Source organism: Arabidopsis lyrata (assembly GCF_000004255.2).
Source record: "Arabidopsis lyrata subsp. lyrata unplaced genomic scaffold ARALYscaffold_3, whole genome shotgun sequence".
In the NCBI taxonomy this organism is placed as follows: Eukaryota; Viridiplantae; Streptophyta; class Magnoliopsida; order Brassicales; family Brassicaceae; genus Arabidopsis; species Arabidopsis lyrata.
Genome location: NW_003302553.1, coordinates 19,139,653 through 19,153,010, shown reverse-complemented (window position 1 = coordinate 19,153,010; position 13,358 = coordinate 19,139,653). Strand labels below are relative to the sequence as shown.

General features: G+C 31.0%; 1 protein-coding gene across 3 annotated transcripts; it reads right to left on the bottom strand.

Moving 5' to 3' along the window:
- Nucleotides 1-1,328: 1,328 nt before the first annotated feature.
- Nucleotides 1,329-3,624, bottom strand: LOC110229777. 3 transcript variants are annotated; one of them, XM_021030613.1, is made up of 6 exons: nucleotides 3,365-3,624; nucleotides 2,754-2,820; nucleotides 2,507-2,677; nucleotides 2,296-2,351; nucleotides 2,087-2,143; nucleotides 1,329-1,931 (listed from the first exon to the last, which is right to left on the bottom strand). In XM_021030613.1, exons 1-4 carry the CDS (start codon nucleotides 3,472-3,474, stop codon nucleotides 2,337-2,339), a joined length of 363 nt encoding a protein of 120 aa, XP_020886272.1. In that variant the 5' UTR covers nucleotides 3,475-3,624; the 3' UTR covers nucleotides 1,329-1,931; nucleotides 2,087-2,143; nucleotides 2,296-2,336. The 3 variants fall into 3 exon arrangements, with proteins under 3 accessions (XP_020886272.1, XP_020886271.1, XP_020886270.1); XM_021030612.1 differs by lacking the exon at nucleotides 1,329-1,931 and having other exon boundaries at nucleotides 1,941-2,143; nucleotides 2,296-2,677; XM_021030611.1 differs by lacking the exons at nucleotides 1,329-1,931; nucleotides 2,087-2,143 and having other exon boundaries at nucleotides 2,243-2,677.
- Between the last annotated feature and the right edge of the window lie 9,734 nt (nucleotides 3,625-13,358).

Genomic DNA, 13,358 nt, shown 5'->3' with positions numbered 1-13,358 from the left:
TTTGATTACTATGATTATCTTCTAGTTCTTGGGAATGTATTCAGAATCTAAAAAAAATACAGTATTGTTGTAGTAGCAGTTTCGTGAGTTTTTTTTAGTGTTCTTGTGGACAAGGTAATGAAAACAATAATGGTGGGTGGGGTTTTAGTTCAAAGCAATGACTTTTATAGTGGAGAGTGTGAATTAGTGGAAAGTGTTGACTTTTATAGTGAGTACTTTTAAAAATTTTCACAGTTTCAATGAAAAACTCCACCGTCTTTCTTGTATTCACTTTCTGCTTCTTCCGAGGAGCCGGTGGTGGGTGTTTATGGGTGTAGCGTTCTGTTTTTAGTTTCTAGTTCTTGTTGATTGAACTGAATCTAACATTTGATAGCTTAATATGTTTCGTTCTTGATGGTTGAGATTTAGCTCATGAATGAGATTTAGGCTTTTGTGAATCTTAGTTTGCATCAGATTAGTTTATCACTTTAGATGAGTTTAGTTTTTGTCACAATTTGAGAGATATATCGTCACATAGTTATAGATTCAAGTTTGTGATATGAAGATATGAATAAACTTTCTTTACTTGTTTCTGTAGTGTTATTGTCTGTTCTCTTTGCTTGATAGAGTTGTTTTAGTTTGCATTCTAGAATGGTCTTCCTGATTCGGGAAAGTCTTCCTGATTCGGGAAGGAATTATAGTAATTCGGGAAGTTCTTCCTGAATATATCTGTTTACTGATTTCCTTTAATTTTAATTGCAGGAAAATGGGAGATTCGTTTCCAACAGATGTCACACTGCCAAAGTTTCTGTACAATATAGGACAGGAGCCAAATTCAAATGTTGGGATAAATCAATGTGCAAGATATGAGTATATCGAGAAAGTACAACAGATCCTCTCTCCTACAGAGTTTCAGAGAATCAGAGAATTGAAGATTTCTCCAAGCTGCATGATATAGATTCAGAAGACATCAGAAACAAGTTGGCTGTGGATATCTTCAATGAGTGTGTTAAGATTTCTTAGGACTATGTTTCTTTATTGGATGTATGATGCTTGTGAAACTGTTTTAGACTGTTTTGGTACTTCTATGATGGTTATGAACTAGAAAAGTATCATCTGTTTCTATTTATGTTTTGTTTAGATATTCAATGTATGGTATTTTGTCAGATACCATATGTTTCGTACAGATTATCCACTCAGTTGTATGCTCTCAGCATATCTTTTGCATCTTAACTGTGCAATTTGTGAAAGATTTGAGGCAAATTATGCAAAAGTAAACAATTTTTGAAATTCAGGAAGGGTTTCCAAATATTCAGGAAGGATATATACATATTCAGGAAGGTCTTCCCTAAAAAAAAAGCTGTAATAGTTACTTCCACCAAGATTCAAAACCGGGACCTATTGTTTTTGTAATAGAACATGTAACCAGTGAGCCAAGCTTCTAATTATAAGATCTTATACAAACAAACGTATATATTTCTATGAAACACGAAACACATCATGACATAAAAAGAGATTTTATAACTTCGCAGTAGCTTGCCTATGATTTTCATTTCTGTGTGTAGTGTCACATGTGTGCTCATGACAATACTTTTCACCACAAAGAAATCAGAAGAGTCTACCCTCATTTCACGCATCCTCCAAGTACATTTATCATCTACAGATACCAAAACCACTCTCTCTTTGTTAGACCATCGATACCTAAACTCAAACTTATACTCCAACTCCCATGTCCTCATCTTCTGCATTAACTCAGCCTTGTTCATGAAATATTTATTAATATATATATCATCAGCACCTTGTGTTGAATGTACACCTCCTATAGGAATCGGACTACGATGTGGAGCAGGAAGCAGATCCAATGACTTATTGCCTATTCCCTTTTCAGTCGTTGAACATGTATTACTATATGGCACAGATATGGAAGAAGTTCCGACTGATGGATGAGGTTCCTACAAACACAAAAATAGATAGGCATATGAACAAAGAGTTAAAATTAAAAAAAAAGACGACTAGAAACAGATCATATCTGTATATTGCAGTATTTAGGAAGGTCATCCTAAAACTAAATGTATCCTTCCTAAAACCTATGAATTTGAGTTTTTACCTTCTGGTTTTCATGTGTAGCAGAGATAAAAGAAGTTCCAACTGAAAGATAAGGTTCCTACAAATACAAAAATAGATAGGCATATGAAAAAGAGTTAAAATTTTAAAAAGACGACTAGAAGCTGATTATATCAGTATATTGCAGTATATAGGAAGGTCATCCTAAACCTAAATGTATCCTTCCTAAAACCTATGAAATTGAGTTTTTACCTTTTGGTTTTCATGTGCAGCAGAGATAGAAGAAGTTCCAACTAAAGGATGAGGTTCTACAAACCCAAAAATAGATAGGCATATGAATAAACAGTTCAAATTGAGAAAAAAAGACGACTAGTTCGGATCATATCTGTATATTGCATTATTTAGGAAGGTCATCCTAAAATTAAATGTATCCTTCCTAAAACCTATGAAATTGAGATTTTACCTTCTGATTTTCATGTGCAGCCGTTGAATGTGTACTTCCTATAGAAATCACAGCAGAATCTCGAGCAGGAGGCAAAAATAATGAATAATTGCCCTGTCCTTTTTCAGGCGTTGAACATGTATCACTTGGTGGCACAGAAACTGAGATGTCCATTCTAGTGCCTTCTCCAGCCTGCATAAATGTCACATAGATCCTAACTTATAAGTTTAATGGTAATGCATGGAGATAAGAAGTTTTGGTTGCTTACCTCAAGTTCTCCAAATACCAAATCGTCAAGTTCCTCGCAGATGCAAACTTCGTCTTCATCATCCAAACTTTAATTCACCAAAGATTTAATCAACTCCAGAAACCATATAAACAAAAACAAGGACATGACTAGAGATCACGAAATACAAATCCGTTACAATCTTAGATCGACATAGTTCCAAACACATGATCTTTCCTCAATAAACAAAGCTTGTGAATTCGTCGGAGATTTCGCCGATTTAGCACGAGCGTAAGCTTCTTTGACTGAATCATATATCATATGTTTATATCATCTACCTTATATCATATGTAAATCATCTACATACCAAAACCACTCTCTCTTTGTTCAGAATTCGTAAAGCATCTACTTATCAATAGTTTTCAATTACAAGTCTCATCTACTTAAGATTTCTAATGCAATCAAGCCCAACAATGAAAAAGGTAAGAGATGAACAATGAGACATCAGAATTCTTTGTGCTGAATCAATGAACGCACCTACAATTTGTCTAATTGCACAATAGAAAGCCATAATTCAACAATAAACGCCTAATTTCGTCAACACGATTGGGGAAGAAGAAGAAAAAAAATTGGTGAAAGAGATCCATTTAGACCAGTTTGAAGTTCGAAAATAGGTGAAGCTTTCTCCGTCGCAGGCAGATCTCTCCGTCGCTGGCAGCTTTCTCTGTCGCTGGCAGCTATCACCTAAAATCGTCTCCGTCATCGCCTTATCGTGGAGTGACGACAGTTATCGTGAAATGCTTTTTCCCTTCCTTTTGTTTATTAAATTTATTAAATTAAAAATAAATGAGTGCTATTTTTGTCAAATAAACTAGGAGATGCTATTTTTGTCACAAAAACTTCATTTAGGGCTATTGGAGACCATTTCTCAATATTTTATTACGGAAAAAATTGACAAATAATAGTTACGAAAATAAATTTTATTCATATGGACAATTGCAAGGAATAAGACGAAAATACAATCACATGGACCATGCGTACGTTTACCAAAACGTCGTTTATTTTTGTGTCTGAACAAAATGCGAGATAGTTTTCAAATCTCTATATAAACCATGTTTACGAACCCCAAAATAATAACACAACAAAGCTTGAAATAGCCATTATCGACTTAGAAAAATGAATTTCATTAGCTATTCTCGATTTCTAATAGTTTTTGTAGCCCTTGTAGGAGCTCTTGTTCTTCCCACGAAGGCTCAAGACAGCCCACAAGACTATCTAAGGGTTCACAACCAGGCACGAGGAGCGGTAGGCGTAGGTCCCATGCAGTGGGACGAGAGGGTTGCAGCCTACGCTCGGAGCTACGCAGAACAACTAAGAGGCAACTGCAGACTCGTACACTCGGGTGGGCCTTACGGGGAGACTGAAATTTTACATTTTTATACTAAACACCATGTTTAGACTCTGAATTTTTTCCATATAATTTTATTTTAAAAGGCAAAGACTTTTTTCCTAAATCGGTCTCAAGGACTTATTTATTATATGGAAAAAAATTCAGAGTCTAAACATGGTGTTTAGTATAAAAATGTAAAATTTCAGTCTAAACATGTATAAAAAATGGTTAAAAACTGATTAAAAAGGAAGACGCTGGTAAAAACTAAATGAGAGGGATTAATGTGGTGGGAGAAAAAACGGAAAAACGGTTTATATCAATCCCAACTATTATTATGCGGTTTTTTTCAATTCAAACTCTGATCCACTGCACTTATCACCCTGAACCCACATAAATTTTAAATAACAATTTTGAACTATGTAACCATTAGCCAATTTCAACTTATACTCGTTATTAAATAATGTAACAAACCTGAATTATGTAACAATATTTAGCCAATTGAATAAAAGGAATGGTTCATATACAAAATAACATATAATTACGATAACAATTCTAATCGACATGAACAAATACAAAAAAAAAAAAACTACAGTATGTTAAAATTGGGTAACGGTTACATAGTTCAGGTTTGTTATTTAAAAATAGTTGGGGTTAATTTTGGCCGTTTTCCCGAGAAAATACAAACACATGGACAATAAAAAACATAGACTATTCTTCGAATTATTGATGGCACTTAAGGCAAAGAAAAATAAAATTAAAATGCATCATTAGGTGTTAGTAAACAATATGTCTCTTTAAGTTTTAAGTAAAATTTTAGGCGGTTGTTTCTTTTTTTTTTTAATCAAATAGGCATGGTGTCATTCTATATATATTCAACCTACTAGAAAATTGGTAACTGCCATAAACGTAAATGTATATTCTTACAGTTTCATTTAAAACAATTAATAACAATAAGTCAGATCGAGTAATTTCGAGGATAAAGTTGAACATTGTATTTAGCAATACCATGAAAAATGATAAGAATGTTTTTTAATGGCCAATTATCCCTCCATTGCTTGATACTTGATAGATAAGGGATTTACAAATCCAAACAAAAAAGTAAGGGGACCTAACCTATACAATCATAACTATATCCACTAATCTGATATTCAAATTGACATTCTAGTATCTCTTATTGATTTTTTTTTGTATCTACATATTTCATAGGTAGTGTTCCTGCCTAAGATGAAGACTTTTTCAAAATCAATACCAACATATACATATAATAATTTTGCAGGAATAGACTTATCCTAAATTGTAAAATTTGCATAAGAATAAATTTGTATTACTACAAGAAAACAAGGAACCACTACAAGGTGGGCTAGTGGTAGGATGGATTTCGAGGTTGAGGGGGTAACTCCAATACGCCCGGGTTTGATTCTCCCTTGCTACATACTAGTGGCCACTGGTGAATTAAACTGAGGTGATCACCAGCTCCCCGGGATGTGGGGTACCATATGGCAGATGACGCACATGGGCCCCATGCTAGTCGGTCCGGACACCCGAGTTATCAAAAAAAAAAAAAATAAAAGGAACTGTGACGACGACAATTTGCAAAACCTTCCATAATTACAAGACGAGAAACTGGTCTGATTTAATCACTGCTATCTCTGGCCATTGGCGTGATCGAGCAGAATCTTTCATTGCCCGACATGTCTTCCAAGCAACAACGTACATAATATGGCGTGAGAGGAATGGTAGACGTCACGGCGAAAACCCAACCTCCGCAGATCTTCTGATTCAAAGGATCGATAAGCAAGTTAGAAACCAACTATCTTCCATTCGAGCAAGTGGAGATAGGCGGTATGACAAAGGTCTTCAAACATGGTTTGAAGCAAGAAGCTAATTCCTAAATATTTTCAGCTTTAAATTTTTTCAGAATTCTCTCGATCACACGATGCACATGTTGTAAAAACGATATTTTTCTTTTGAATTTAATTTAACATTACATTAAAAAAAAATACAAGACGAGAAACGCAGTTGTAAATTGGTTACAAATATCTATCGCTCATTTTGCAAAGTTTTTGGAGCGTGGAAGTCAAGATCACTTGCAATGTGATATAGTGCGAACAAGAGAGTGCAATCACAGACTAGAACAGTTAATGCGATCCAAGCTAAATCGGTCTCAAGGACTTATTTAATTAACAAGTCAAGATGGCTTTGTTTTATTCCCTCATGGATTTACGTTTATCTCTTTTTTTCTGATAAATTATAAAGGAAGGCTTCATGTTGTGCTATCTTGTGGGTAAATGTGTCTGATATTTTTCCATGTTACAAATGTGATGTCATATATATGTTCATAAATCAAACGTAAGCAAGACGGTAGGGAAAGAGATACATGAATGAAACACTATTTTTCATGACATTTCACTGTTGGTTTTTTTTTTTTTTTTTTTTTTTTTTTTTTTTTTCAAATCGCATGTATCTATTCTCACAGAAACGCAAATAATATGGTAGATTTAATTATGTGGTTTCGTTATGGGGTGTTGAATATGTCCATGGGCAATATTAATACATATGTAGTAGTGGAGGCAGAAAGTTTTATAACAAAATGAAGACTGGAAAATGGAACAATTCTTGGGTTCACTCCTAGGTATTCACCTCTTTTGTTCTTAACCAATAATTGTGTCATGTCATCTAACAATTAATTAAAAATTAAAAACTGAACAAATTAATAAAATAAATTAAAAAATAAAATCATTAACCAAAAGATTAATTTAGTTAACGGAGACGTGCCTACCAAAAAAAACGGAGACGTCGTTAGTGTTAGCATTATACGTTAGGGTTTTGATTTTTTTTTCCATGGCCATTGATATTTAGCAATTAGCATTACCAATTCACCTACTTCTGTTGTATTATTAGAACTCTCATAATCTTGGAATTGTTCATGCTGCAACGTAGAAGATTGAGTTAGTTAACGGAGATGTCACGACATGTAAGCTAATACGTCATCGTCGTTTGAGAAAACACTCAAGACATTTTTTTTTTTTTTTTGTGGATTATTATTTGGTTTCGTGTTCTTGTCTTTTTTTTGTGGATCGATCTACCTGTTCAATTTTGGCTTCTGTTTCAAAAAACATTATATTGCTTGTGTTTCTCTTTCTGACTTGTTCAATTTTTCGTACATGTTCCTCTTTGAATAAACAAGATATGATGGAGCCTGAGAAGACAGCTTCGTCTACAAGTCAAAACCATATAACATGTATACATTACCATATAATTTGGTTGAAGAGTGAAGCCTCCAATGTTCAAGAACTAGTAAATGAGTTGCAGATTTCATCTTCTATTTGATCGGAATCTCAATGGTTCATACACCGTTTGTAGAATACTTGTTTTATTTTCTATTTGATCGGAATCTAAATAGTTGTATAACTAATAATTTGTGGTGTACATCCACAAGCGAATACGAATGAAGATAATTTGAGGTTGTAGAACTGATAATCTAATTTCTACAATGAATGTGATTTTAGAAGAAAATAATAAGAAAGAAAAAAGTAGATCAATCTAGAGGAAAATAATAAATGAATACGAATGTAATTTTGCAAAAAAACTGATTTCCCAAGAGATTAGAAAAAAAAAAAATCAAACTAGCTTTATTACTTTGACACAAAATATTGACTCAGCGAGAGACGGAGGAATGAACATGTTACTTTTAATAAATCTTGATTTCTTAATAAATGGTGTATACACATGACGAGAGAGGGCTTCTTCTTGACTTTTGACGTTGCAGCCGGAACAATTCCAAGATTATGCAGGTTTTGACCATGGAAAAAAGATCAAAACCCTAACAGATAATGCTAACACCAACGACGTCGTCTCTGTTAACTAACTTAATCTTTTGGTTAATTATTTTATTTTTTAATTTATTTTATAAATTTGTTTAATTTTTAATTTTTAATTAAGTGTTAGATGACATGACACAATTATTGGTTAAGAATAAAGGAGGTGAATACAAGGGGGTGAACCCAAGAATTGAGTAAGGAAATTAATTAAGCCCCCAATTAAAACTTCTCTACGTAATTTAAACATAAATATATGATTTTCCTTTCACTTTTATTTGACCTTATATTTAAATTATTTTGAATTATTATAAAATATATAGGTAATAAAATTTTAGATTTTTTTCTGCATATAATATTATTCATATTTTTTAAAATAGACATATATTACTCAATCGACGAAGAAAAAAAGTATGTGTATAGTCATACTATAAAAAAGATCAAAATGATTCCGAATACAAATAAGCAAAAAGCTTGATTTATCAGGTTTCTAAAATTAAAAATGTGATCCGGTTGACTCCGACTCTTTATTTAGAAAATTGAAACTCTTAAAAAATTTCAAAAATATTATAAATATTTTTAAAAAAAGTTTTAAATTCAAATATTATTAATATTTATACTTTATATGAAGTTTATAATGAGTTTATTATTAGTTAAATATTATAATTAACTAATTAAAAACTTAAAACAAATGAAAATTTACAACTATCCTATTATACCTACTTTAAAACTTAAAACTACCTCTTCTTTTTCTAAGAAACCCAAGAAAATAATGACCAAAGTACAGGTACAAATCTCTTCACTTGTATCCCGTTATGCGCAACATCACGTTATCACGTTAGGTCACCATCGGATTATTTTTGGAGAATTTCAAAAATACCCATTTTTCAATACAATTATTTAAAATGATATTTCGCTAAATCTTATCAAAAATGCTTCCAAAAATATGAGATTTATTCAAGTACGTGTGTAACTTTATTAAAGCATACATAAACTATATTTATATGTGTAAAATTTTATAAATACTTTATAAATATTATATAAATACTTTACAATTACTTTGTAAAACCTTAGAAATACCTTTTAAAATCTTTTAAAATATCTAATCTTATTGGGAATATTGCTGATTTAGGCATTTTTTGGTCCAAAAATTTGAGAAATGGAATGAGTATCAGGCCTTCAGGTTTAGGTATTTCTGGACTAAGTGGAATTACTCATTTACCCCTGAATTTTGGGCTCCATCAACACAACCTCCGGCAACGTCGTCGTCCGTCAATTTCAAACACCATCTCCATCTCCGATGAACTCAATGGAGTTATTGTTTTTTTTAATAAAAAAACTAAACCCTAATAGTGTTTACTAAACCCAAGGGCTCCAATTGTAAATACTAATTGAATCAAAACTTCCAATTCATCTTCAAATATAAACTAAATTACATACATGTTCGCGATTGACAAATCTTAGAGAAAATTGCGACAAGAACTGTTGTGTGATTGGTCCAAGCAAGGCGACAGAAACGTTTAACGGCGATCAAGCCACCATCATAAGGCGGAGCTCACCATCGTCATCGCCGCCGGTCATAAGTCGCAAACCACCGTTGTCACCGGATCTCATCATCACCACCATCTAATTTCCAGTGCCGTTTTCTTTGTCTCGTTTCCTCATCGTCACGGAATCTCATCATCATCATTGAATCTCATCGTCGTCACCGAATCTCATCATCGTTACCACCATCTCGTTCACCGGATTTATCATCATGTTCACAATTTCGTTCACCGGACTGATTTTAACAGTCATATCGGTCGACAACTCTTTCTTCAAGACACGGCGGAGAGATCTGAGAATTGTTAAAAGAATTTGGCTGAGGATGAGAAAGAGAATCGTAAGAGAGAGATAGTTGATTGTTTATGTGAGAGGGGTAGATTCGTCTTTTTGCTCAAATGAAAATACCTATTTCTGAAGTTTGGGCAACTGTACCGGATTTGATAATTTTGGTTGGGATAAACCCCAACCCGGTAATTGATTCTATCTAATTATATAAAGTATGGTTTTCAAAGTTAGTAACTCACGTGATCGTGACACGTTCCAAATGTATCGATCTTAGATTTTGCCATGTGTCAAATAAATATTTCTTTTTAATAGTTAAAAAAGAAAAAAGAAACGTAATTATAAATTTAAAAAGTTTTAAATGTAAAGAGATCATATAAGGAAATTATACCTATATTTCCATAAGAGATTTTGCCATGTGGCAAAAAAAATGGTTTTAACAAATTAAAAATTGTAAAAAGATAATTATAACAAAATTATAAATTTTAAAAGATTTATAATATAAAAAGATTATTATAAGGAAAATATATGTATTTATAAATAAATTATATGTATATTTTCTATAAAAATAGGAATTATAAAATTATGCTAAACGTTTTATTTATAAGTTACTAACTGTACAAGAAAAAAGATTTAAAACTAGAAAAAAATTAAGGAAATTATATAATTTATTAATCATATAATAAAAAAGATTGTAAATACTCACCTCTTTATAAACAAATAGATTGTCTCATATTTTCTCACCAAGCAAACTAATTTCTTCCGAAACACCTTTAACTTCATTCTATTAGTAAAGTTTTTCCTCTCTTTTTGTGTCATAAATTATTTTTAGGATAATATTAGTAACTAACATTTGATTCAAAAATAATTAAGAAAATAGCTATGAGTAAAAAAAAACTTTAGAAACTAATGTTTTTCAGCGATGAAATAGCTCTCAAATAAAAGACAAAACATACATGTAATTAGGATTTAAAAAATAAGAAATATACACTAATAACATGAAATCTAAAAATAAAGAAAATCAGTACTAGAATTTTGACGACGAAAGAGAGACATCCACCAAGAATCAGAGGAAAAAAACAATGTCATTTAATAAAATAGCATATCACACTAAAAGAAATAGTAGTAGCATGTGATTTTTAATGGAGCTCACAATGATGGTGGTTGATGGTTTTGGATGGGTGATAGATTGACTTTTAAAATAACATGAATCATGTAAAAATTATTTATCCTTTATTAGAAATATATCATCTCATTTTTATATAAAATCACTTTAAATTACAATGGTTTTCTAAAAATAGGATGTGATATTCAGATCCAAAGAATATATGGCGATTGAGACAAATTAAGGAATTATGAACGGCGATAGACATATACTAGAGTTGTTGTCGGAAAAAGGTTCGGTTCGATGCCAGAGGAGATAAAGAAGGAGGAGAAATAAGTTCAGTTGGGAAAGAGGAGAAGAGGCGGTAATGGAGGTGTTGGTGATAAATAGACCAACATTTATATTAGATAATTTAGTAATTAGAATAAAACAACTGCAAATAGTGTTTTATATTGTGCATTATGCATAATAAATCTATTTAAAAATAATTAAAATGCTGCATTTTCTAAAATTAAAACATAAATGTTTATATAATTTTAGTTAAGCTTAAAAAATGATAATTTCGACCAGCAAACCCGTGCAACGCACGGGTCCATATCTAGTAAACTTATAAAATATGTTATAAAACCTTATAAATACATAGATTGAGTATCCAAGTATTAGTTCCTATCCAGAATTATAAATTTTATAAAACTTTATAAGCTTTTCAGATTCACTGAGGGGCATTTTTGGAAATAGAGACCTAAAGGAGCAGTTCTAAAATTTCTCATTATTTTCAAATAACCGAGGAATCTCGCTGAATTGCTGAATACGGCTGAATTTTTTTTAAAAATCTAGTTGAATTTTTACATTTTGAAATAGTAACGATTAAATTTAAAATACTTTTTTTTTATGTTCTTTGGTAGAATCAAGCAAATTAATTAAAATTTGGGAAAATTGGAAATAAAGGACAAATAATTAAACTATTGTCCATCTATGCATTCTATATTCATGATTGGTCATATATACTTTAATATTGATCATATATGATTTCATATAATTAAGATCCCAATATGCCCTCAGTCTTTTAAAATCTTACTAAACTATTAAAAAAATTCAAAATTAAATTGATTTCTTTCTAAAAACAATTTGGAAAATATATAGGACAAAATCAATATTTATTTACATTCCATTATTTGTTTTGCCGTAGGTAATTTCATATCTTCTTCTTCTTTGATTCTCTTGCTCATCAAAGTTAAGCTTTCGTAATTGTTCTCTCCTATCTAATAACGCCATATTAAATAACTTTTTTTTTCTTCTTCTTCAATCTCTCTCTCTATCTCACTCCCTTGATTTCAATTTCTTTATTGAGCGCAACTATAATTTTCCGGGTTTTGAAACAAAAAATTAAGCGTAATCTATAGGAAAAAGTGTTAAGTATAAAGAAAAATTCTAATTTGTGTTATAATTTATTCACTTAGATATAAAGAATTTTTTTTGCCCAAAAAAAAAAAAAAAAGATATAAAGAATTTTAAAGTATTCAAAATTCAACTAATTTTCCGGGTTTTGAGACAAAAAATTAAGCGTAATCTATAGAAAAAAGTGTGAAGTTTAAAGAAAAATTCTAATTTGTGTTATAATTTATTCACTTAGGTATAAAGAATTTTAAAGTATTCAGAATTCAACTTCTGTAATTTGCAGATGTAATCAAATTCACTATATTCAATTTCCATATTTTAAGTTTTTTGTTTTAAATCTAAATTAGATAGAATGTACTTTCTAATTTTTATAGAATAAAAGAAATCTTAAGAATATGTTTTCTAACATTCTTAGAACATGAGTAAATGTTAGAAAACATATTCTAATTTTTGTAGAACAAATAACAAAATATAGAATATGTATTCTAAAAGTCGTAAAAACTAGTATTCTAAATACCGTAGAACAGAAATGACTTCTAAATTTTGTAGAACATGTAGAGTGTGTAGAATACATAATCTAAATTTTATAGAACATGTAGAGTGCATAGAATATACATTCTAATTTCAGAAGACATATTCTAAACTTTATAGATCAAATTTTATCCATCTAAAACGAAAACAAAACAATATATTTTTGACATTTTATATATCTTCATGTCTTCTTTATCATTTTAATACATATTTTTCTTAAGAGAAATTGTTAAAAATGCTCCTTTTTCAATACCCCTTTTCAAAAATGCCCCCTTTGAGAGTCCATTTTTAAGTTTGCCCTCTTTTAATTTTTAATGACCATTTTACCCTTATTTGAAACAAAATTAGTTCCACAAAATACAAAATATTTTTTGGCGGGAAAAGTGATCCCGCAATTTTCCCGCCAAAACACTTGTAAAAACCTTTAAAATACCTTGTAAAATTTTCCCGTAAAAATTTTTACCGCCAAAATAAAAATTCTGCGGGAAAAGTGATTCCGCAATATAATTGGGCGTCAAAATTTTTGGCGGGAAAAATTTAGAAGGTATTTTAAAGGTTTGACCGAGTATTTACAAGTG